We start from the raw sequence: 27001 nt of genomic DNA, 5'->3' as shown, positions 1-27001 counted from the left end.
CAATAATTACAGCAGAGAGACGATGGGGTACCCACTTTATCTGGTGGACAGCTTCTGCTGTTAGTTTATTTTATCTGCCTCCCTCCACGTCTCCAAGAATTAATCTGGCAACTGCTGTATTTATTCATCTCTGCACTGCCGCAACGCATTCTTAATTCACCGCCGCCTCTATTACCGTGGTGGTGCTGGATGTTGTGTAGTGGGTGTGTAGTTGGGCATCTACCTTGCAGATTGCTGACAATGAGGATGAGCAAATGATGGCCTTGTCATGGGCCAGTACCAGTGTCAGTTAAAACAAATCAGGCAATTATGCAATTAGAAGTTTATGTGCTGGGCTGTATTAAAAGCTGGGCTGAGCAGCATTGTTATAGTGGATGGTGTGCATTAGGGATTAACAGCTTAACATGTATATGCTTTTCACTAATCATCACCTATCATACTCACTGACCGAGTCTCTTCAGAAAGCAGTAGAGCGAGAGAGAAAGAGAGAGAGCCAGGCTTTGGGGGAAAAGGGGGAATGTTACAAATACACAGTGTTACACTTATACTTTTGTATACAGTAGAGACGAAGAAGGGATTCAGGTCGACTGCTTGATTGGTTTACTGACATATTATTACTGCTGATGTCCTGCAGTGTTACTGTAATGAGGAAAAAAATTCATTCTTTTTGACAGTCAGAAGAAAATACCCTTTTTGTACTATCTGTGAAGAGGGTGTAGATAAAACTCCAAGCATTTTTTCAGTTTTGGGAAACTTAATGGAGACAGCTTGGTCTAACACACTTGATGTTTAGTCGACATTTAATGACTGTTTAGTGTAATCGCTACCTTAATTTGGCTGAAAAGGCATTGTATAATTTGTTAACAGCGTGCAGATCACGGTGCAAAAAATATCCTGTTTGGGAATTATTGAATTTATTGCTCTAGAGATGAGGCTGGATTCATAATATTACTAGTTCTTGGGCAGAGTGGATACACAGTGTAGCGGTTTACGCATTTCCCAAGCAAGCAAAAGCTCCCTGGTTTGATCCCGGGAGGAGACATAAATCCATTTACTGCTGCATCAGGAAAGGTGCAAATCAGCAGCGACCCACTGTGGCGATCCCTACTGAGTAAAGGAGCTGCAGAAAGTAAGCTACTAGTTTTTGGGCAGGGATCACCACTTAATATCACATAAAGAGGGGCAGGAGCTCATTGGTCAACTCGACAGACCGTTATTCTGATCTAAAAAGGTTAAAATGATTTCATGTGCTGCAAATAATTGATAATTATATTTAGTATCCATAGGCTAATAAGCAGATAGAATATAATGGAGTTAATCTAGAGATAATGTGATGATTTTTCTGTCCCTGTTTGCAACTGATTCATCAAAGATCAGATAATTGGGTTAACTAAAGCACTATAGTGTGTACTAACTTAAATGGGAGGATGCCTACCCTCGTATAGCCCACTGTTTAATGTAGAGTCTGTGCATAAAGATGGCTACACTCGTTCACAAAAATATCTGTACTGATCATAAGAGCATTTGCTTGTATTAGTCAGGATCAATTTTCACAATGGCAAACCAAACCATGGGAACCACATTGATTCACCAATCACCTTACAGTGAATGCAATCTCCATTTAACCTCGGGGGAATCCCCATTGATCTCCAGTCCTGCTTTCAGATCCAGTTCTTTAAAAAAAAACAAAAAAAACAACAACCCTGCTCTATTCCTGTGTCCGCCACTTCAATGGAGGTTAAGCAGAAGTTCCTTGTGATCTGAGAAGGTCTTGAACCTTCATGCTTCCTTTTCCATATTCTCTTTCTCTCCCCACCCTGTATTGGGCTGTATGAATAATGCAGCATATCTAGTGGCAAGCAGTGCCATGGGTGATGGGTTCACGCAAAGCCCACTGCCTGGAGCCATCACATCAGAGGGCAAGAGCTCCCAAGACACAGGACGCTTCCCCATTGGCTTCCCAATGGTAGGTCAGAGGTCATGTGTGAACAACCAGCTCTACTTCTTCCCCTGTGATGAACCACAGGGAAATCAGTAACAGTAGCTACGTCCAGACGTGGGTGGAGGACATTTCAAAGAATCGTAGAGGTGGAAATTTGAACTCTGTGATCTTGGTAATTTCCTCATTTATGATCTGCAGATCAGAAGAATTTATTTTGACCACGTGTATGCGCCCTATATGCTTGATGTTTTCAATGCTGCAGAAGCTTGAGTTGCATCTTATATGGTGAAAGTTAGTGAATGCACTACTATATATTTATTAATATAAGTAGACACACAGCAGTATTCTGGTGGAGCAATCAGAAATCAGTGCATGCTTATTGCAGGGACAGGCATTTCACAAAGAAGAGTAAGATATGTATGTAATGTGTATGACAGCTTATAGTACTTTAGACTGCAAAATGTAAACAGCATCCATTCATGTGACTGGAATTTCACAAACAGCTTTACTGGGATACTTTAGAAATGGCTAAATAAAAATAATTTTCACAAGTACCAGCTTAGTTTGGAATAAAATACTGGATCCAAAGATCTGATTGAAAGAATGTTAGATTTTACTAGGCTTGAACTTACATTACTGATTAGAATCTGGAACATATCTGTTCAAGTTTTATGCTTGCTTTATCATATAATTAACAACCGTGCAAAGGGCATTGCCTTGGTCAATATAATTCTCATCACTGGCCGAGAGCGCTGTTTGCCGGGCTCTGGTGTGAGTAAATATGAAGAGGCCACGGGGCTTATTTAGCTATACCAGACACACTGATCAAGCAGCAGGCCACAAGATACCCTTCTTTCACCTCTCAACCTGATTTAACTCAGGCTTTGGTTAAAAATTCATGACTGCGTGTTGGTTGTTGCTAAGGGCACACTAATCAACTGGAGTAAGATTTATAGTGTTGCGGATGACGAGGATGGAGGGGAGGGGAACGTGGGGGGGGGGGTTATTATAGAATACTTTACCACAGACAGTGAGTCACAACCTGGCACATACAATGTTCCAGGTGGCTTTCAGTAAACAGTTTCCATTTCGCTCTCCGTCTTTTTTCATTATCTGTTTTTGAAAACAAATCCGTCATTTTAGGTCTCCTAACCTCTGACTCATCTAACTCTCCTGACATCCACCATCACCATTGTGCTTGTTAAAAGCCGGCACTCAGTGTCTTTAAAAAAATGGAAAGGACAGTCCTTTGGCCACAGCCCAGCAGAGGTGCAGATGGGGCAGCACATGGAAGCCATTTCAGGCCCCGGTGCACTGCAGAGCAATGTCGGCTGTTCTCTAAGTTCAGAACCTCTGAAGAACCGCCTCGCAGCACTTACATGTGAGCAGCATTTGGGACTGGGCTGATGTATTGATTCCCTGTCTCTTTGCACAAAGTGCACAATAACACACGCAAAAAACACTGGCTTACTTCACCCAGCTGTGCTAAGGAACCGTAGCTGTGGTCAATGCGTAAAACTCAGCAGACCCAGCACTGAGCTAGAGGGGACGCCTCAGAGAAGAAGGGTGGAGTGATAGAGGCAGCGAGGGGATGCCTGATGGTTCACATTAATTGAGGATGATTCGTGTGATCTCCTGGGTCGGGCTACAGCAGCCAGGTCTGTCGTGGGCCTGGGAGACAGATGTGGGGGCCTCTGCGCTCCCTCCAGGGCCAATGGAGAGCAGTGAGGCGGCTGAGAAATGCTCTGTCTGTCCAGTGTGTGTGTATTGGTCGAAATGCTTTCATTTCAGTCTTATATCACATCTCCTTTGTCTTGATTACTATTTTGGCAGGAAGCAGGCATATAGAAGGTGTATTAACATATGCTCACAATTTGCTCTTTGGCTACATGCTTATATTATTGCACTGTGTCTTGATGTATAAATCTTTTCTTTTCTTCTTTTGTGTAACACATGTTATCACATTCTATCGCTACTGTAGGTTAGTAAACACACTTAAACTCAAGTAAAGCTTAAACCTAAAGGGTCTGCAGCTAATACAATCAATATATGATAACTTGTCCACATAGGTATATGACCTACGTCCCAAAATGTCAGCAAAAGTCTCAACAACATAATCAACACATCACTTCCACGTTAGCGTGTAAAAGGAAGCAGAGAACAGATAATGGATTGCAGGTAAACTTCCCAAGTCATTTTGTTTTGGTCTAGCTGGAAACAGATAGAGGTGTCTGTAACATGCAGACACACTGCATTAGAAGAGCTTTTCAGCTTTCTCCTGTGCTTCTGCTGTGGAGCATGCAGGAGGAAAGAGAATAAGCTAATGGACTCTTTATTTAATGTGATCAGAGCCATTATTGACATGCTGCCAGGAAGATGCAAGACCATTAACTCGAGCCTATCTCTCTCCGGTACCTTCCCCTCCACCCCACTCCTTTCCCTGACAGTATTTCACTGCCAGACTGAATCACATATGGAGCAAGGGCCACTAGGGGGTCTGAGTGCCCCAAAGGAATCTGTGTCTGTCATATTAACTAAGAATCTAGGATACAGGCTGTTTGGAACTGGCAACAAAATGTTGCTCGGGACTCTGTAATTATAAATCACTTATAACGCCAGTATATTATGCTGGCCTTCAAAAAATAAAGGAGGAACACATATCAGTAACTGCTGGATAAGGGCTCGGATTTTTTCGGATTTTTCAGTGCGTTTTTATGTTTTGGTTGGCTTCGCAGCTGACCATGCAAATTCGAAATCCTGGGGTTTAAATCAACTGTTATTACTCTCTCCGATACTGTCACATTCTTTCTGTTTGTTTTTACTTTGAACTGTCTAATAAAGCAGACGGGCCAACAGTTAATCTTTGAAAGGACGGTTTATAAAAAATAAAGAAGAAGAAGAAGAAAGTGGAGGGCCTTCTGCAGGGTATTCCTGTATAAATCTGTATTTGAAGTCTTTTGCGGTGTCACAGTTTTTCAAGACTGAAAATATATTTTTCATTGTTTTTACGTGTGTATAGTTGAGGGGTGAGTGGGAGAACAGTGACTGCATCAACGCACAAATTAAAAATGAAAACCATTTAGAAATGTATTTTGTAAACTGAAGAAAAAAGGCTGAAAGTAGTTGTGGTATGCTGATTTGTTTGGTTGTCAGTTAAACTGAATAATCATGTGAGCGAAACAGACATTTTAAAACTGCGCTTTGTTATTAGAGTGAGATGACATGAGACGTCAAAGGCAAGTATCTGAGAGTGGAAAACACTAGTAGCACTTCCGTAATTATGACGGACGTCTGTAAGTATGTGTAGAATATTGTTTTTGCGAGTGAAATAGCGCCCCGACAAAGTAAAATGCTCCCCACTTGCAAACGGCGCGGTCTTCCTCTTTTAAACTCCCTCACTAGAATTGTTGCCTGGCATGTAACTTGGCTCATTCATCTTGGACGTGAATGGTGCCAGTGTGGCTGCAGTGTAATTTACACTACCCCAACCTATGTGCCAGAGCACATCTATCCCTGTGGCCCAGGGGCTCACAAAGCCATTGGCCCAGAGGAGGTTTTTTTGTGCGTGTGCATGATTGTGTATGTCTGCGTCTGCGATTATGTGGGTACAACAGGAAGTGGTGCTCAGGTCTCACGGGGAATGGTTCCAGGTCCCTGGGCCTGTCTACTGTCATAAGTTCCAGAATGGTGATTACTTACTGCAAAAATAAACACCATTACCATCTGCTGCTGCCTCTTTGTACTGTAACTTATACACCAAGAAAAGCTCTAGACCATCAAAACATACAAAATGGAGAACAATAACAGAAAAAGAGAATCAAATATGCGCTCTAAAATTTCAACGCACTTCTTTTCTTTTCTTTCTTTTTTTTTTAAAAATTCTCCATACATGTTTGTGGATATATGCCGTGTCACACCTCAAGCGAATAACTTTCATTTCTAGTGCTCGGGATGAAGCTAAACAGTTAAAAGATGTGTCAGCTTACATATAGCAAAGTGCGTAAGTTTATCATGAAGCATGGAGAGAACGGGTGGATGATTGGGAGGGGGCATTCAGGACTCAAAGCCAGCAGATGTTTGATCCATCCACAGCACATCTGGTCCTCAACACACTCAATCCATTTCACTCAACTTCTCCTTTTTAGATTTTCATTGTTCCTCATGGTTCACTAAACTCTGCATTTCCCCTTGCGGCCCACAAATATTCATTCACCATCATTCATACTGACCACTTAGAGTAATTTAGATTTTCACATTATTTGTATTCTTAGGATTTGACCTTTTTTGCCTTCTAATCAAACATATTTTATACTTAGCTGCAAGTTTGGGCTCTTTTTAAAATGGTTTATACCCTAAACCCTGTACTCTAAACCCAGTGGCACTGTTCAGGGGAAATGGAAGCTGTCATTCTCAGGGGGGTCATACAGTGCTTAACGGAGTCGTTGTTTCTTTCATTGTTGAAAACAGAGACGGGTGTGTACCGCGTAAGTCTCTGAATTCTACAGTGCAACGTGATGAGAGGACTGTCAACTCCCCGTAACTCTCCATGCTACTTCCTTTAATAAATGTCAACTCTGTGACCCAGCAAATCCCTGGCAGGCCGGGTGGGCCAGACAATGTCTGCACGTGGCCCCGGTGACATGAGGGAAGTGGAGCAAACCACTGTTTTGTTTGTTCAGAGAGGGGATGTAGGACCACCTGGAGGCTCAGCTCCAGGATCGCCAGACCAAAAAATAATAATAATAATAATGATAACCTGTGAGCGTGTCTATCAAAAGTTGGGACAGATTGCACATTTGTTTTTGCACAAATATACAGCAGAAATTTGCATAGAAAACATTTAGAAATGGGATATGATAGCATATCAGAAAATTAAATAGTTATCTAAAATTTAAGTGCAAATTGAATGTGTTTGTGCTGTGTTGATAACGGCGTAAGCTTCTCTTGATTTAAGTGTAATCCAATCTTCCTGTGTTTGGGTCTGCCCTGGTCTGGTAGTGCTGTGCAGTGCAATGCTATTGATCTCTTTAGCCTTGCGGTCCACAGGGTTCCTGTCAGTAAACGCAATGAGCCAGAGCACCTTCCATTCCCCATCCCTCTCTCTTTCCCGTGTAGCACTACAAGCTAAACAGCCATCACTGAAACTCAATACAGGCAGACCGTGCCCTAGTCGTCAGCTAGCAGCAGTGCCCTACAACATCCCGTGAGGCTTCGGCTAAGTCGATGTAGTGTCAGCCTAGCATCTCACCTCGTAGACCTGTGCCAACCTAATATGTCGCGCTAATATGTCTCTCCATATGAATTACAAGGCTGTGAGAGGAACCCAGATGCAATAAGTATGGATTAACTAATGTCCAGGTTCTGTCTGCGTCTTGTTGGGATGGAGCGGGGGGGGGGGGAGCTGACGATAGTAATAGCGTCTAACTGGGTGTCTGGCTGTGGCTTGGAGGTGAGATGGGGGCATGCAGGCTTCTGGGATTTCTAAGGAGCTCTGGGAAATAAACTTTCCTCCCTACACCAGAAGAAAGGGGGAAAGGGCGAGGGAGGCAACATCGAGAAAGTGATTAGTGTAGAATAAGAGAGATGGAAAGAGTGCGAGGGGCCGTTAATGCTTTTTTTCTGGCTATTGATCAACCTGGAGGGCTAGAGGTTTTTGGGTTAGAGGTCTTGGAGCGCTTACCTTGTCTGCTGTGTGTCTGCGTGTTAATGTGTGAACCCATTGATTTGTATTGTGCTCGCATAGTTGCCCTGTGTGTAGGCCAAAGCGGCTGACAGGGGAAGAGTGGGATGGGAGCAGAGCTTAGAAAGGCGAAGAAAACAAAAAGGTGGGCGAAGAGGTGAGTGTGTGGTCAAATGGGGGCGTAATTAGAAACCACGTTACCATTAAACTCTATATATTGATCAGAGATTATTCACATATTATCTTCCCCTCAGCCAATGTGCCTCAGTGTTTAATAATTTATGTTGCATATAAATCTGTACCTGTTTATACTGTATGTACCTATTTGGCTGAGTCCAAAACACCTTTCTGCATCCAATTTTCCCTCCTATATAGCAAACTAGTGATTATAAACACATGTTTGATTGTTAATAGTGCTGGGAATTGTCTGATCCTTATGCTGCTTTCAGAGAGAGACACAATTTCCTGTTTACGCAACATTGTGATTATTAAATAAAATGATTGGAACCTGGTTTTGGAATAAATGTGTTACACTCCATGATAAATGCTTGTTTTCTAGCCCCATATTTTGGCAGACTACAACGAAATAGAAACTGAGGCCTTCTTTTTTGTTTGTTTGTTCGGCTGAAATGGCTACAATATGACACTTTGAAAAAAACAAAAGAAAGTTGGGGGTTTTTCCTCTTTCTTTTTTTTTCCACTTCCACTTGCTTGCACAAAATGTGTCGCATCACTAGTTGTAAACACTCTCTTCTCACACATGCGGCAGACAAAAAGCATATGTTGTGTTTTCCTTGTAAGCAAACTCACATTATACACACATGCACTCACAGAGGCCATACTTGCCATTGGCAATCCCTGCAGGCAGATGTGGAGTGTGTGCCAGCGGCCTGCTGAGTGAATGGGCAAGTGTGCCTCAGTGCTGGGCACTATACGCTGGGCTGCTTTGATGTGTGTGTGTGTGTGTGTAAGGGGGAGGTCAGTGAAACAGCAGAGGGACTGTGTAATCCTCTGACATGCCTGTGGAAAAATACAAGGCTCCCTCTGACAGTGGCTGAACTAAAGGCTCAGAGGACCAGTTAGTGTGTCTACAAGTTCATGTGCATAGGATTCACTGCAGGCCGTTTCTGCGATACAGAAACACAAACACGCGGGTCATGCGCTAGCACACATCTACACACAATTAACATTCACCGTAGGGTTCAGACTCGGTCTTTGTAGTGAGGTTTCTGGCTTGGTGACACTAATTCTTTAAGGGCTATGTCACTTTTAAAGACTGTGGTGTAGCCATGTAAGGTGCAGTCTTTGACTAATATGGCGTTGTTGTAAGCCCTCATCCTCGTGCGGGAACGCAGAGCATTAAAGCGAAACAGCATGGTTTTGCCGCAGGAATGCAGGAGGACAGACGACATGTTTTGGCTCCGTCCTCTGTGCTTTACACAATTGGAGCTTACGTTTCCTTTAGTCTGAAGGGATGTTGAATTCTACATGGTGATGGGAAGCAGGTCTGTTCATCATTAGATTTTGGCAGAAACCGGCTGCCATATGCGAATAAGGTCGCACTACAAAACAATGTGTGTATGTGTCTGTGTACGCGTGTGTGTAAATGTCTTCATCATTGCAGCATGTAGCTGACAAAAAAAGGGGGGCAGATAAAAGGACATTAAGCTTATGAATTAGCCACAGGTCTAATGTGAGCTCTGTGAAACAATAAGCAACACAACAATAGTAGACGTTTCATCTTCTTATTGTCTAATCGCCCATCTGACTGCCTGTGCATTTCCCCTCTTAACCCTTGATATACTCGCTAATGGCCCTCACAATGGAATTATTTACTACCCAAGGCGGGTGGGGGGGCAAATGGGTCAAAGTGTGTTTGTGTGTGTGTGTGCAAGAGCGCACACTCGTGCCCCTTGTAGTCAAGAGTGAATGAAAGGGAATGATGGAATCATTGAAGCACGCAGGGACTGAGAGAAGAGGAGAAAGAAGAGGAGGACTGAAGGAGGAGTACTGAGTGCTGCCTGCTAAAGTGAAAAATCATGCCATGGTGCAGAGGGGCCTGTTTTTGTCCACAGGGAGAAGTGACTACATCTATGCTGGCACTCAAGTGCTCTTATATACCCTCCCTTTTACCCGGCCGCTCCACACACTCCCCCGCGCCTCTCTCGGTCCATACCGGCCACTCTTTTATTCCTTCCCCAGTTGTCCCCAGCTCCAGTCCAGGTACAAATGGCTATTTGCTGTACAACTCCCAAAACATGTTTGTGTCAGCTCATGCTTGTCCCTAACAGCATGTAAAACAAAAGAAGAAAATAGGCCCTTTCGTTATTCATAAATTGCTCCCTAGGACACAAAAGGACTCCTAAATGGAGATGTCAAAGTGCTATTAGAAACGTCTGCGCCGGAGGACGCCGCACTGCCGCTCTGTCAATAGGCTTTAATTCGCCAAGGAGCTGGGAACAGTCATTGTATGAGCCTTTGTCTGTGTGTGTGTGTGTGAAGTGATTCCCCCAGCCATCAGATAATCTGCATCCTACTGAGTATCTCACCACCACAGGTCAATCCTCATTAAAACATGCAGGAATTACGTTAATTATATGTTTTCCGAGTGCGTTTAATTTGCAGATCTTATTTGAGTTAGTCATCAAAAACTGTTGTTAAATTGTTTGTACTGTAGCAATGGCCTTTGTAATGAGAGCGACTGACAGGGTGAAAATGATCAATTCACAGTTTCATATCCCTTTCATCCCTAATTGTGTCATGTTGAGACAAGCGCAGCTAAATCAAGAAGTGAGCACTCCAGAGATGAAGGCTGTCTGTGTAAAAAGAGAAAAAAGGGGGATCAACAGTGCTGCTAACCGTCACCTGCTGGGGTTAACCCTGCGGTTGCCAACACTTTCAGAACATACATGAAACAATAGCAGACGAGCCTTTGATTCTCACACCTACACTTTACAGCAGCCTTTCTGTCAGCTGCGCAAAACTGTGCGCTCGCGTTTGTACAGGGCGCATGCATCGTAGACATATTTCCCCCTCTAATTAGCACAAGGGAGTCCTGGGGGCAATCAGACTGGAGGTTAATGAGAGGGGTGAGAGAGAGAGAGCGGAAGAGAGAAGGTAGGGGTGGCAAGTAACTCATGTCATGCTGCACGGGTGCTACAGTATAATTCAGCCTTCTTATCAAGCTGTCACCCTGAGGGGGCATCATCCTCTTGGCACCCGCACTGACGTTCAGGCCTGTGACATTTCACGTGCGTGTGCACGGGAGCGACTGCGAGAGAGGTCGCGTGTCTGCGCCCAGGTGATGCTTCTGCCCATTTTTTTCTTTTTCTGGAAGGCCAAGATGTGACAGCATGTTTCCCAAAGCAAAACAGAGCTGCACGGTCGTCTTGGCATCTGTCTGTTCTCAATTGGTGTGTGTCGTTGTTAGTGAATGAAAATCACAATCTACCAGATGCTGTGGCTGAACATTTTCCAGGCAGACTTCGCTCTGGCTCGCACCATAAGGCAGTGTGACCAGGAAGACTGCTGCTCACAGAAAGATTTTCGTGGATTTTTATATTTGAAAATAGAAAATTATTTTCAGTTAATAAAATGTTCATTTGAAATCTGTAACTGTCAAACTGGGGAGTACTTGGCTAACTGCAGCTCTGCGGTCCTCCTCAAACTCCTGCAACACATTGTGTAGTATTAGAACACTTTTATGTTAGTGTTTTGTTTGTGTCTGTTATTTTGTGACCAGGATATTTTTTATTTTAGTAAGACAAATGCTCAGACCTGTGCTTTTACGTTGTAAAGGTCTATAAAAACTAAGGAGTTTTATTTTGAAATGACTTTTTTTGTAGTGTAATGCATGGTTATTCTCTCAGGAAGGGAAGAATAAAATGTTGGCCAAATCAAATCTTCAATTTGGTGAATCACAACAACATGACTGGTCTTTGTCTTGAGGCTCTTGTTTAACTCACTCCCCCTCTTCCCCCAAAAAAATTCTTAATTTGACAAATTACTACAAATTTGTAAGTTGTGTTTCTTCTTTTTGTATATCTGTTTCAGTGTAATGTCCTCCTCCCGTGTTCTAGTCTTCTAATTGTTACTGCGTGTTTAGTTGGCCTGAGCGGAAAGGGGACGCTGGCTGTCACTCCAAACATGATGCGATGTGGAGGAGGGACAGAGAAAAGGTCTTGCATTATTGAAGAAGAGTGCTGCCATTAGCGACATTTATACAGTAGAATGACACAATCAAACATTAGCCCAGATGTATACACACGTGTCGGTTCACAGATGCATACACACACCCAGAGTGTGGGCCACATTAAACAATTTCCAGAAGGAAATGACAGGAATTGTAGTTAAAGCTGATCAGAATTTTTTAAAGCACATTTTTTCTGACATTTTCAGGTTCCCATGGCGACTTTGTTTTCATATTGTTGTATTACACCTCCCCGTCTTTTCTGATCAGATGATTGCTTCAGATGTGCCTTTGTCTGTCATGACTTCATGTCACGCTGGGAATACAGGTAATTTTCCCCCACGGCTATGCACAGAGCCCACCCCCCCCCTTTACCCTTTTGGTGTGTTTTTGTCTCTCACCGGTTAACAATAACACTCAGGGCGTGCACAGATGTAAAAAGGTAACAGCTATGCTAAAAGAAGAAAAGATGGGTGGAAAAAAGATAGAAGATGAGAGAAAAGAAAGCAGACGGGTAACGCTGCTCAAAAGCATCACTTGTCAATTTACAGCCGTTGCTCCCTGAACCGCACTATATAAATTTCCAGTGTGACATCCGTTTCTACTGCTTCCAAGCCGACTCGGGCTCCGTCCCACTAGATCTCCTCCCCAGACACATACTTGGAAAACTTAAGTGCAGACATTGTGCCAGATGTAGTCTGCCTTTTCTTTTATTTATTATTTTTTTCAGGTTTTGAAATGTTTGACTTTTATTTTATTTTTTTGCTGCATTGGAATCACTGTGGGGGGATGTGAATGGATGGGGTAATGTCTCAGAGGAGTGCTTCTTTAGTGTATTTGATGTGGCTGCTGCCATGCAAAGATCACATATGTACACACACATGCACACAGACTGACTCACATCCATGCATAAAGGCACACAGATGAGAGTTTATGACAGTAAATCATGGGTGTGATGTGTGTGCGAGTGGGCTATGGATGAAGAGAGGGGCCAAAGAGCGCCAGGGGAAGCTGTGTATTCAACAGATAGAGAGACAGAGAAAGAGGAGACAGAGAGGAGCTTGGCACTGCTCATCTTTGACTGATGGTAGTTCTTCAGGGTTGAGACATGCCCTCCCTTTAATCTCTCTATCCTAAGACATAAAAATGGAAGAAAAGGCAAGAGAGAGGAGGGTGGCTGAGGGGACCAAAGCCGAAACCTTCGCTGGGTCTTGTGCCAGATTGATTTTTAGGCTACTTTATATCTCTTTGATTTTAAGGCAGACAGTAACACTCACCTACCTGCTAACACGCACACAGCGGATAGAGGGGGAAAAGAAAGAAAGAAAGAAATGATGAGCTGTGACTCACACTGGACGTGACTTTAGTCTTGACTGGTTTAGTGTGAGCACATGGATGCTTTCTGGAGCACTGACGAGTATATCTAACCCCTAGCAAGTCGATATATTAAATGTCACCCATATCAAACCAACTTTAATGTTCCCCTTTCTTTCAGTCTCTAACTCATCTGAAACAAGGTGCCGGCGTCATGGCCAAGAAAGGAATCTGCAAAGAAAACACAGCTTTTGTAGGAGTATGCGCTGAGGTGCTTGCAATAATACAAGATTGTGTTCTAACTGCAGCACCTGTTTCAACTTAAAACATGCAGGCCAGTAGCAAGATTAGCAAAACATGACCATAAAGGGAGAAGGTGGCTGGGCTGACGCTCTGATAACAGCAAAAAAAAAAAAAAAAAGGGACTGTGTGCTGCATTTATTTCAAAGAGCTGAAGCAACTGATGTGGTCATAATACCGAGGAATTCATTCCACTGCTGCACAAGGGTGAGCTTCTGACGCTCAGCCAGAAACGGTGCCTGGAACTGTCTATTTTTAGCTCTCAAATCATACTGTGTTGGAAAAAAAGGCCACAATATGCTTTTTTCATATCCCATAAGATATCCTTGATACAAACATTTAAGTCTCGGAGGTCCTCAACCTTTACAGCAGTCTGCATAACAAATAGACAAAAGAGATTTTGCCTAACTCAAAAAGCAAACCAGACATTTCCTACCCTGTAGCTCAGGTGGCTGTAGCTCAGGTGGTAGAGCAGGTCATCTACTGATCGGAAGGTTGGTGGTTCGATTCCCGGCTTCCCCTAGTCTGCATGCCAAATATCCTTGGGCAAGATACTAACCCGAAATTGCTCTCCGATGCATTCATCGGAGTATGAACGTGTGTGAATGTCAGTTGTGCTTGTGCGAATGGGTGTGAATGGGTGAATGCACAAGTTGTGTAAAGCGCTTTGAGTGCTCAGAAGAGTGGAAAAGCGCTATATAAGAACCAGTCCATTTACCCTGTAACAGCTAAACCTGTAAAGTTAAAGCTATGGGAATTTCAGTGACATGCTCAGTGTTTAAGCTTAGGAATCCTGCAAATCAGTGGAATCTTGAGATATGCCTTTCCTGAGGGACACTGGGTGTGCAGCTCACAGTACTAAGGAGACTTGATCTAGGACTGATCCCTGGAACTTTACCACAGTAATTAGGTTTGTCAGCTTGGCAAAGTAGTAAAAACGCTTTGTACTGTGTCACCTCAACGGGCTGGATTTTTGTCAGGGATCAAGATGTAGAAAGCACACCCCATACCTAAGTAGGCCTTGCTGCTAGACAAAGGTGTGATTCAATCACTAATGCGAGGCACTGCTGCTGACAAAGTCATTGTCAAATTGTCAGACCCCTTTGGCACATTTTTCACCGTCTTGCTGTGATTATATTGTCGGCTGGTGGCAAAGATCTTGACAGCAACTCAAAGAGAAGATTAACACCTCCGTCTACCACTGTCTCCCATCACAAAGTTAGCAGTGGTTAGTGCTGCAGCACTGGTGAATGGCGGTGGGACACAAAACTGAGCTGCTCTACTCTGCAACTGGCCGTACATAAACACAAACATAACTGCACACACATGCACATAGCCACGCGACTGTGGTCTCCCAGTAATAGCTTTGTGCCTCTTGGGGCCTTGCACAGAGCGTTCCTGCTCTTATCTTTGTTTATGTAAAGGGCAGATCATCATGTCCAAGTGTGTGTGAGTGCCCGTGCACAAACTCTTGCAACATGCTTGTTTAAAGTGCACATTTAAGTAAGAATGTAAGTGTGTGTGTATGTGTACTGGGGGAAGGTGATAGGGCAGTGCCTGGCACCAAAGCACCACCTGGCACTGAGCCTTGGATCTTGAAGATGAGAGAGTAATATTGGTGGGTTTGAGAGTGCACACACTCACACACACACACTCACACAGAGCAAAAGATTAGGCAGAAAAACACAGAGGAGCGCAAACCACAAGAACTCACTGGTGCCTACGCCTGAATAATGTTTTTGGGTTTTTTTGGGTGATCTGGCATGCGTGTGTCTGTGCTCACTGAGGTCAGTCACCTGTAGCAGTCTATTGATCCTCCCCCTTCTCAGAGCCCAGTTGTCTTTGTTGATTACAACCTTTACCTTCCAATGTGCACACTTTCAAGCCAGAGTTGTGGGAGCCAGTACCTTAGATGTGCATCTTTAACTAAAATATATATGTGTATATATATATATTAATTTTTTTTTTTTTTTTTTAAATCCGGAACTAGAAAAGACTTAGCAATGCCACTGGTGAGCTGTGAGGGCCAGGAACTGATGTATCATCGTGATTAAAACCAGTATTTTTGGTGACCGTGTATCATATCCTGTCTGTGTCTGCAGCACTCAGCCCACAGAGAGCAGTGTGCCAGTGACAGCACAGCTCACTTGGTGGTCCCAGCACTCAGCCACTTACCCATTTAATAAGACAGACTTTAAGAGGACTGAGCCAAGCATATTCACAGTGCTGCAAGAGATTTTAATTTTTTTTCCCTCACTTTTTACAAGAGTAGTTTTGTAGGCGGCCCAGGGGCTGGCATTCACCAAGGCTGCGTGTGTGTGTGTCTCTCGCTCTCTGTTAGGTATACATTTATTAGCCATTTATTACTATTATTAGTCGCCTTTTCTCTCTCTCTCACTCGCCTTCACCTTAGTGAAATTCTAATAAACAATCAGGGTAGCACCATGCTGAGATGCTTTGTAATGGGCTCCTAATTAGGGACTCCAAACACAGAGAGCAGCTGCTTCACGCCTCGTTTTCTGCACTCATCTGCGCAAAACTGGATGAATTGATTCCATTTGCTCGCCACTTAATGCGCTGATTGTTTATTGGCATTGCTGGGAATAAAAAGAAATAAATAAACAGAAAAAATGTCTTTAAGCTTCAAATGCATGCTAATATCAATCACCATTAACAACAAAAAGCAAACAAACGGATTGACCTATGATGGAATTCGACTTTAAAGTTTCTTCCTTAAAAGTGAAGTGCACAGATTTGCCCTCACACTGAAGCATCACTCTAGCCCCAACCCCTCCTTCCCCTACCCTTCCTCAAACCCTTTGTCCACTTCTCCTCTCCTGTCTCATGTGAAGTGAAGCCAGACCAATTGGTGCTGGAGAGGCAGTGTCTTTCTTTAGACCAGTAGCAGAGGGAGGAAGAGAGAATGAGGATGTGGGGTGGGCACGGGAGTCATCGCCTTCTCCTCACACCTGCATGACAGGTCATCCTGCTTAATAAAGGCACTCAGGCAAAACGCATCAGAGAGAAAGAGAGAAAGAGTGAAAGGATTAGGGCTTTACAATACGCTGGTGAGGTGCTGACCTACAAAAATGCACAAACCAGTCACTTAAGTCTAAACTCAAATGGGTCTGTTCTGTTTCAGCAAACCATCACACATTATTTTGTATTCGGCGGCAAACTTCCACAGGTGTCTCACCACTGGTGTCGGTTCACGATGGGGTCAGTTAACATTTTAACCAGTGCCGCACAACACAGCGGTACAGTGCAAGCTGTGTCCTCTCTGCCAATGACACCACAGCATCACGTAGAAAATACAGGAAGTCAAACACAGCTGGGGCCACTGGTGAAAAATGAAACGGTGATAGAAATGGTGCAAAGGACAACTACAGTACTCTCCAGTGTGTGGTTCACCGGCATGTGTGTGTGTGTGAGGTCCTCCGATGTGTGTGTCACACTCCTTTCCCTCCACCAGTCTGCCTAGCTCATTTCCTCCACAAGCCGCCTCCCCGCTACTTTATGAGTGAGAGCTTCTACATCTCTCACCTCAGGACACACTTCAGTGTCTAAATGTTTCCATTTGTGGGGGAAGTGACACACATTCACTCACACCGTGGGGCATTTACCCATAACTAACCATCTTGCATATAAAATGCAGGCAAATGAAAGTGATTGGTTAAAATTCTCACTCTCAGGGAAACCTGTATGATGTGAGTATTTGTGAACATTTCGGCCTCTAAAGGGACATTTCCACTTTGAGCTGCCATACGAACCGTCAGATAAATCATAGTTTCTCATCGTTTGAGAATTTACGTATTGTCCATTATTGCCGTGATTGTACTTCTTCTACTTCTGTCGGTGCTTTTTAGTCTGAAATCTCTATTTTTCTGTCCACAAAAGTCCCCAGTCAGTGCTTATTCTACACAAGTAATTTCCACAGCACTCCCTAAACAATTCAGTGTGACAATCAATGCAGGACTGGAATATCTCATGTGGATCGATACAGTGGGATGCTGCTAGACAAACCAGTGCTACACGGGATCAACACCTTCCCACACCGTCATTAGTGTCGCTGACCTTGAAGTAAAATTCAATTTCCCTCTGCAACAACAAGCCATCCCCAGCCCCCTGAAAAGCTACTTCAGAATTCAGAAGCCATTTCCTCCTTCCAATGCAGGCAAGACAGGATATTATAACTTATGAAAAGGATCTATGCAGCGAGGGATGCTGACAGAAAGAGGGGGGATTCTGTTTGAGGAGGTAATTATAACATGGGCTCCTTTGAAAAGTAAAGAGGACAGAGGCTGGCTGAGGTAAATAAAAATTCCTGATAACAGCCTGGTAGATCCCCAGTTTCAATTAGGGCGTATGGATGACTGTGGAAGTCTCTCCTGGGATGCTTCGGCTTCCAGCGAGGACCTATTGAGGGTAGTTTCCTGGGACATGGACACTGGGTAAAAAGAGAAAGGCAAATGCGCTGCGAGAGAACCAGAGATCCCATTACACTGATCAGTGTAGCGCATATCACATGAAACCGCCGAGGAGGAGGAACGATGTGTTCAGAGGGGATAAAGAGAAAGAGGGCGCCCATTAATATAGGCAGAATATTCCTTTTCTATTCTAATTATGACATGCGGGTGGAACTTAGGAGGGAAGAAGAAAAGCACCGGTGGCCCCTTTTCTCCACTTTGAGACAAGTGGACAGCGATAGCTACTTTTCTCAGAGAGAGGCTGAAAGTTCGTAGAAAGGAGGGTGTGTGTGTTAGAGTGGGGTCCATGGGAAGAGATGGAGCCAGGGAATCAAACCAGCGTCTCAGATAAAGCTGTAGCATTGGCTACTAGACTTTGAAGTCAGGCTGATCATGGGGATTTGAGAGGGATATACCTTGTGTGTATGTGTGTGTTTGTGCGTGTGTGTGCCTGTGAGTGTGGTTTGATAAAAACCCCAACTGGGATCCCATTGGAGCCCCTAGACCTGACCATGTATGCTAAGCATATCATTTTCCCTTGCAATGTTTGCCCTGCACAGCATGTTGCCTTCCCAATCAGATTCCTTTAGATCCATCTCCTCAGACATGCACACTCAAACACATGCATCACTCACATATTTGGACATTGAATATACCTGATTTATGAATTTGATTACAGACTAGATCACCCTGTTTTAGTTAAAATAATATTTTGAAGTCTACATATGGCCAACAAGCATGTAATTGATGCACTTAGGGATTTTTGTAATGTGGTGTAATTGCTTGAAAATGATGTCAGGTCAGTGAATGAGTCATGTCATGGCACAACTGAGGTCATGCTTACAGGTAACTCCTTTCTGTCATGACACACTGCAAAAATATCGAAAATATATCCCTAATATTCTGCCAAAACAAAGACATGAGCAGAAAATATTTTAAAATGCAAGTAATCCAACACGTTCAGTCAGCCAGACTACTGGTTAAAGACGACACACTACACGAAACACTAGAATATTCTTGTTTTTCTACCTTCACTGCATGACACAGTCAAATGGGCTTAAACTATGTAAAACCAAGCAGAAAAACTGGTTTCATATCATTATATATCATTTTTTTTCCTCTGAATTTGTGCAGCAGCTTGTGAGGCCTTGTTGAATCTATGGTAAAATTCAGACTACCTTCCAAATCCAATATAAGAGGAATTATTTCCCAAATTCCTGCATACAATGTAACCTGCTCATAACCTTTCTTCTCCAGCTTGAATTCATTTGAGGGCTCGGGCTAAGGATTCAAGAGTGAGGGACTGAGGATTTGGCATGGGCAGGTCTTGTATAAGGAGCTGGCTGCGAGCTCTTCAAGCTGTGAGAAAAGGGACAGTTTAAAGGTTTACAGATTCTGCAAACATTGCATAATTTTTCGATTGCATATTATCACATGGTGCGTGTCGGACTGGACGTTTCTTGTTGAAAAGTATTTTTCAACATGCAAAATTGGCTGTGTTATCAAATGGTGTGGTTTTAATGCCTTACTGATAATGCTGATCTACCTTTCTCTGGCTGATCCTCTTATCTGAAATCGCATCCTTTTATCTCTAGCTTACTAAGAGGTGAGTGATTGAGAATAAGAAGGAAGAAGACACCCTTAAGAGCCCTAGGGAGGACAAGTGTGTGTCTGTGTGTGTGTGCATACAAAGGGGGTAAGAATCACCTTGATTCAGTACACCGGCTGTCTTTGAAGTGTCTGGAGCCCAGTACGGCCAGCACAGAGCCAACCATAAGCCTTCCAGCAAAAATCGAGCCTGACCTCCCCACCAAATCATAACCATATGAACATAAGAATTTCCACCTTAGGAGAATGCTTTCTCCCCCGTCCATCTCCCAGGGTGAGGCATTAAGTTGTGATAACAGAAAACAGGTTCTGAGAGGGGGTGGGAGGGGGGCATTTGGAGGTGATGGAGGGTGGAGAGGAGGACAGGAGGACAGGAGGAAAATGGGGGTTACAAGTGTGCCGTATGGAGGAGAATGGAGAAGGGGATTGTGTCCAAAAAATGTTGTTGTGCACAGCCTGACTACCTAAAATGGAAGTTTCTCAGGCGAGGATCAAGAGATATGGTGACCTTCACAGTTGACAGAGTGAGAGACAGAAGACGGGAGGGGGAGTGGAGTGGGAGAAAGGCAAGAAAAAAAGGAGACAGAAATTTTGAAATGTGACTCTAACTCAGTAAATACCTTTCTAAACCACTATAGAGAAGCAGAGTGGTACCTTCACTGAGGCCTTAGGACCCACCTGCAACTGGAAATGGTTTCCTGCCTTACACAAACACTGTTGCACCCTAATCCATGTAATTACATCCCATATTCCACATGTGTAAGTACACATGTACAACATTACAGTTCTTTTTTTTTTTTTTGTTTTCTCCCAAAAATCTACACCTAACTTCGATGTGAAGACTCACAGGGGAAGCAACATATTTACCAAGTGAGTAATAATAATAATAATAATAACAATAGAAAAAAATCGAAGATGTTTTACAGCATAATTCACATTAAACACATCCTCGTGCATGGACGTCTGCCACTGAAACAAAGCCCCATGTTGGAGAGCTTTTCGGGTGGATGAGTGTGATTTTGTGGCTGTATGTGTGTGCGATAGTTTGAATAAGCATTCCTCTGAGTGTGCGTGCAATTAGGGTAAGGCTGTTTGTGTGTGTGTGTGTGTGTGTGTGTGTGTGTGTGTGTGTGTGTGTGTGTGTGTGTGTGTGTGTGTGTATAGAGTGTGTGCGGTTGTGTGGCGGTGGTGGTTGTTAGCGGTTCCATCTGGGTCTCCTGGAAGCTATGTGGAGTCAGGAAAACCACATCTCATAAAAGCGGAGGCAGCCCAATGTTCTACAAGGACAGAACATTACTGAAAATGTCGCTCAGGAAAACCCTGGGCTTCAGCCCACATGTTGGCTGCAAAGGCTCTATCTCTCTCTCTATTTCCACTCAGTCTTTCTCTCTCTCTTTACTTGTTTTTTTACTTGGTACGGGATAAGAAAGAAGAAGACAAAATAGACAGCAGGGAGTGTGGGAGACAGAGGCTGAGACAGAGAGAAGCCAGCGCTGATAGCAATTCCATCTGTCGGTATCGAACAGAGGAGTGAGCAGTGACAGGCTGTGGGATGGGGCGGCAGCGGCGGCGGTTGTCTTGGAGGGGTGGGGGCATCTGGTGCACATTGGCCGAGGGTCTGTCTGGAAGCAACCATGGGAGAGGAGGGAGGACGGAGGGAGAAAAGCACGAAGGCCTGAGCAGTGGACAAGGTAAAAGTCCTGCCAAGATGAAGGGCAAAAAAAAAAAAAAGATCCTGGCAACCAATAAATGTGTCTGTGTTGTTCACATACTGCCTTGGATTGAACCTGAAATCAGGGGAATATGGGAGAAATCGCAGGGAAAGCAGCTTAAAGGGTAAAAAACCCCACCACAGGCACACGTGCATAACTATCAGCCATCACTCTCTGGTGGAAAACCTCTTAGCTCCAATTTTGATGATTCCACAGACATTTTAAGGTTATTCAATGTCAGCCTATAAAAAAAATAAAAGAAAGAAAGAAAGACAGAAACACCATTTGATAAGTTGCTGAGTTTTTATCATGGGTAAAATATAGAGTTTAAATGAACTGAATGCCTGAGACGTTAAGGTTTATTTATACAGTTAAGTTGAAATAAAACACTATTTATAATATTCCTTTACTGTAAAGTAAACGAGTCTGCCCTGCAGGGTAATCAAGTCTTGATTTGAGAGGCTGTAATCACGGTAGTTAACCCAAACGTTCTTATGCAGAAGCATCCACCGATGCTTCTGATATGAATGAACAACACATGAATGATTGCTGATGTTTATTTTTGTACATCAATGTATACTGTGCGTAAGGTATGTAGGTGTTTGGCTCGCTCGCTGTGATCATACTCAACCTACTGGGACAATCGTCAGTTCCTACTGGAAATAATAAAGGCAGAATAAGCAAGTTTAAATAAAAGCAGTCCACTGCTGACGACCTTCAAACACGCTGTAAAATGTGCGTTGACGAGAGGCTTCGTTACATCATACTAGTTCCGAAATCATGCACGCATCTTCTTGGTAATGGCAGTAATTTATATCATATCTTATTGAAATAAAAATTAATTCCGTTACTCCTGTGGCCTCAGCACCTTCGTTCAAATCCTACATCAGTACAAGCAACCCTTTGAAAGCCAGACTGCCAGGATTACACGAGTATAAAAAAAAAGACAACTTATTATCTATCATCTGCAATAAAGTTCGTCTCATTTTTATCTCTCATTTAGTGCGATGCAGCGGTGGGAAACACGCCCCTGACATAAGGCGTCGCCCGGAGGCTCGGTGAAGATGATTGAATTTCATAGCTACTTACGGGCTAATAGGGCCGTACAATGACTACTTACTGTCCTTAAGTGACTGGCTGCTTCTCTGTGGCCGCGGCCCCTTTGAAGCCCTTCCGAGGAGATCTAGAGGATTTAGTCAGTAGCGTGACATGAGGCTGAGCAGTTGAGCAACAGTGATCCCACCAGCTGACTATTAGAACCAGCTGATAAAAACACAGAGGCTACAACTATGGGAAGCACCAGCGCTCCAGTGGTTGCTCAATGCAAGGCTTTCTCACACTGCAGACTTAACGCATTGAGTCAGGTTTCTCAGGGAAAACGTCGGGTTAGAACGATGAAAAGGCGCAAGGGGATTTTCAAGCTGACGCAGCCGCAAAAAACAAATCACTTAATTGCTGTTATTCAATGGAGCAAAAATCTCAAAAATCTAGTTGTTTTTTTTAGCTTCTCAAATGTGGCACTTTGATGCTTGTTTATATTATTTAATAGGGTCAATTCTCAATATAAATGAAAACTGACTTAATAATAACTAGTACAGGCGCTGGTGTTTATTTTGTATTAAATATGACAGTCAATAAACATGTTTTTTTAGTTTAAAAAAAATCAAAATCATTCTATTAGATTTAGTTTTATTTTATTATCATAATATTGCCAGGCTGTACGTCCTTCCTGTAACGTACAGATTGGGAGTATCGTAAGACTGCCGGATTGTTATTTTTTGCATGTGTATTTGTGTGTGTCCTAAAGAAACTAACTGAACTGGTGAGCTCGTTACACACAGAGGCTGTTTCCACATACAAACCACTTTGTCCTGATCATGCTGTTCCACTTACACTCTTGGAAGACCAAACCATATATGCATGTGCACACATACGCACACACAGACACACAGCTAACCACATGCACATGTTCACTTGCTCTTAACTAATTCATTCAGGAACACTTTGGTTTGGGTTTCAACACCAAAACCTCTGTACCTTTGATTGAGAAATGTGTCTGACTGCAATTATCTGGGAGGGGAGGGTGAAGGGAGGGATGGATAGAGAGAGGAAACGTGCTACAGCGGTTTTATAGCTTGATGGCGTGACATTTTTCTCTACATTTTCTTTTCTTTTTCTTTTTGCCTCCCTAAAAAAATCCCTTCCATTTTTCCAGAAGAGGGGCATAGTGTTGACAGAGCAGGAAAAAGGGGGCACACTGAAGTAGAAGATAACAGCAGGGAAAATGGGAAGAAAATGGATGGACAATGGGACTGAAGTGGCCGAGATTGTCAAAGCTGTGCTTTTGTTCACTAAAATTGAAAATAACTGCAATGTCAGGGGAAATCTTAGACAGATTTGGAACTGATGGTAATGATCACCACGGATGATAAGAGCCACTTTAAAAACATTATGGAAAATTGTAGGCAAATAGAAACCTTTTGCAAGGACAAATCGGTGTGTACGAGGAGAGTAAATACTAATATATAGTATCTGGACTTTACACTAAATCCATATGAATGCTTTGTGTGTGACACTATAGCATATAAGCCGGTCACTGACCTGCAGTATGTAGCCCCTGACGTAGTCTCGGAGGGTCCAGCCCAAGCCATGCAGGATGTGCAGCACCTCCTCCTGCTTGAGCACGGAGAAAAGGCGGTCGAGAAGGATCTTGAGCCTGACAGGTACCGCCTGGGTGCCGTACAGCATCAGGCTACTGATGTCAAACACTACATTGGACTGAACGATCTCCACCTGGGTCGGGTGGTAGAGATGCTGGGTGCTGAGCTTGTCCAGAGCTGCATGAGCGACCCGGCAGAGTAAGGGAGAAAGAAAAGAAAATGCACACACACACACACACACATGCACACATGCACACACACACGCACACAGATACACACACACACACACACACACACATGCACAGTTAATGACTATCAAGTTTCTCTCCCATCTCAAATCTTTCCTCTTAGGCTACTGCGTAGTCAGCACTAGCTGATAATAACATATCTATCAGATAAAAGCAGTGGCATTAACGCTATTATCAGCCATTTATTCCATTGAATCTATAATGTCTGGCTCTTTCACATTTACGCTGCCCTTGCACCTTTGTTTTTATTTGCCTCTTTTGTCTTGATGTGTCACCCCAGTTTCACCACGTTTTGCCTCTAACCTTAACACCTTTTGGCTCACTTATTATTATTCAGAAGCAACGGAGCCAAAGTTGCATGGTTACTGGGTGCATGTCATAGGGGTTAAAGGGTAACATAGGATTTCTTTCTACTGTGTTGGACATTTAAAGATGACAAGAAGCAGGAGGGACATAATTAAGTCAGTGGTTATCCTGTTTTGTTTTGTTTTTGCAAGACATATTCATAAATGTCTTGCAAATAAAATTTTGCATTGACTTTTTATGCTGTTTTTTCATATTAATGGAAGTATTACAAAGAAAAAGCAGACTATACGAATTGTTGGTATTACATAATTATAAATGATATGTCTACTGTTTACTAAAGAAAAACATGCTGAGGAGCCCTGCATCTACATGCAGCTACCAGCAAATTTCAGCAATAACCTGCGACAGCTTGTTGGTTGCACTCCCCTGAGGGGCAAAAATGGGGGCAAAAAGTTGCTCTCTGTCACTGCAGCTCGTAAAGGTTAACAGTCAGTGCAAGTTACAGTATAGGTTTGTCAATACCCCCACTGTTGCCGGCTCACTCACCTCTTCCTGCTCCCTGCCTGGGTGACACCTGGTGAACTCTTTATCTCTTCTCCTCTTTCTCAGTCCCTCTCTCTTTCCTAACCCCCCCTCCTTCTCCCACCCCTCTTTCCCCGCCTGTCTGGGTGACACCTGGTTGGGTCTCTCTCTGATCCCGGGATGTTTTTTTTTTTTTCCTGCTGACGAGGGCTTTGCCTGACAACACAGCACAGCCAGACACGAACATAATAAAAAATGAAGAACTACTTGTCAGAGTCCCTGCCAATGCCGACATGAAATGAAAAGTGGGGGAGAGGAGAGATGGGTGCTTGACAGTTCAGAGGGAGAGATTAAAAAATAGTCAATGGGGTCCTGTGCGATCTGCTGAAGGGCCCATGGCCTGCGCTTCTGCGGACGCAAGCCAAACAGGTGTTTTCTTTTATCTTCACCCCCCCCCCACACCCTCCTTCTTCTCTTTGTACTTTCTTGCCTCCTCTCCCTTTTTCTTTTACCCGCTTGAAAAACTCATAAGGTGTGGTCTCTTGCTACTCTATCTCTCTTGCGGCTGTAGAGTTTTTCTTTCTTTTTTTTGATCTAAGATGCAAAAACAAGACTCTTTGAAAGCAAAAAAAACAAACAAACAAAAAAATCAGAAGCAAACGAACTGCAAAGTTACTTTTACTGTGGAAAATTAGCAAAAATCATTTGGATTTTAGTACAGTTTTAGTAAAGTTAACAGAACACAGATAATATTAGTTGTACTGTGATAATTTCTATATAGAGCCCAGCTATATAGAAACATAAAGTAGTTTTATGAAAACCCTAAAGGATGAATCTATTCATTATTTCAATAACTAATTTTGGTAGATACAACAACAACCTTAATGATTTATGGTCATGTGATTTTCTCACCATGAGCTACCCAGCCATGTTTGCACTGGTCACATGTTCGTAGGTGAATCTTCCCTGGCTGGAAACACTCACACGTGCAGTTCACCAGTGTGCAGCGAATGGCCTGTGGAAACACACAAGAAAAGAAGAAATCCAAATCAATTACAGTTTGGGTAAAAAGGAGAGATAATGGAGCAAGACTAACAGAGAGCAGCTTTCAGCTAACAGCCGTGAACTGACAAAAAAAAGAAAGAAGTTTAAGAAGACTGCTGCAGGTCAGCAAAAGCTCAAAGCTCATCACATACTGAACATAATGCTTTGACTGTTTCTTTAAAATGTGACAACAGCGAGATAAAGACCGGATCCTACATATCCAACTACTTTTTGATTCCATAGTGCGACTCCGCCTCTCCGTATACAGTAAGAATCCTGAGATCACGTGACCCAACAAAGGGCTTTGCTTCCTGAAAACATAGAAATGTAACTTGTTTTGACTGAGGCTCCATTACTCAACACTGGAGTTGCACTTAGTCTGACCCCAGAAAGCTTTTAGTAGGGAGAGGTTAAGTGTCCAGACTTGACAAGGCCGACTCAGTGCAGTGCAACACATCGTCTTCTGAGGCTTAACCTCCCCATAAAAAACAAAACAAAACAGACAAGACAATGTCCTGTTAGATTTTAAAGGTGTTCACTTGATCACATATATGAGTCTGATTGTTCAATATCGCAAAAATTGTATAAATGAATGCAACTTCATCACCCAGAAGAGTACAACAGCTGCAAGCTGTAAATGTCAGGCTGGCACGGGGAAGCAAGAAGGCAAGAAAATTAATTAGAAATAAGAATCTTTAATAGGAATTGTCAGCCTTGTGTTTATCAGACATTTTTTTTTACATTATCTATATGAAATGATGAATACAGATCCTAACACCAACCTAAACTGCCTGAGGGGAATCAAAAGCTGTAGGAGGATCAGTGCAGCAAAATGTCTTATGGGAAGAAAACACTCATGACATCCAAAGTTTTCTTTGTTTTTAATCAAATATGTATTTTATTTTATTTTTTTACTTTAATGTAATGTTGGCTGTTGTGTGCAAGTTGATAGCTTCCTACTCCATGAGGCAGTCACTGTTTATGCTGGTGATGCATAAAAAAAGTAAGAA

At 43.1% G+C, this 27001-nt stretch overlaps 1 protein-coding gene across 7 annotated transcripts in view; it reads right to left on the bottom strand.

The window, feature by feature from the left end:
• The window catches only part of bnc2 (basonuclin zinc finger protein 2), a 174338-nt gene that overhangs the window by 14786 nt on the left and 132551 nt on the right, over positions 1-27001 (bottom strand). For all 7 annotated transcript variants that reach the window (XM_085409718.1, XM_085409723.1, XM_085409720.1 and 4 more), the window contains 2 exons: positions 25860-25962; positions 23813-24048 (listed from right to left, as the gene is read on the bottom strand). In XM_085409718.1, coding sequence (XP_085265844.1) covers positions 23813-24048; positions 25860-25962 — 339 coding nt within the window. The remainder of the gene's footprint in view (positions 1-23812; positions 24049-25859; positions 25963-27001) is intronic.

The sequence above is a fragment of the Rhamphochromis longiceps genome, linkage group LG6 (assembly GCF_057381845.1).
Source record: "Rhamphochromis longiceps isolate RC_006_pf linkage group LG6, R_longiceps_female_GT1.1, whole genome shotgun sequence".
NCBI classification, from domain to species: Eukaryota; Metazoa; Chordata; class Actinopteri; order Cichliformes; family Cichlidae; genus Rhamphochromis; species Rhamphochromis longiceps.
This window is presented reverse-complemented; position numbering and strand designations above follow the sequence as displayed.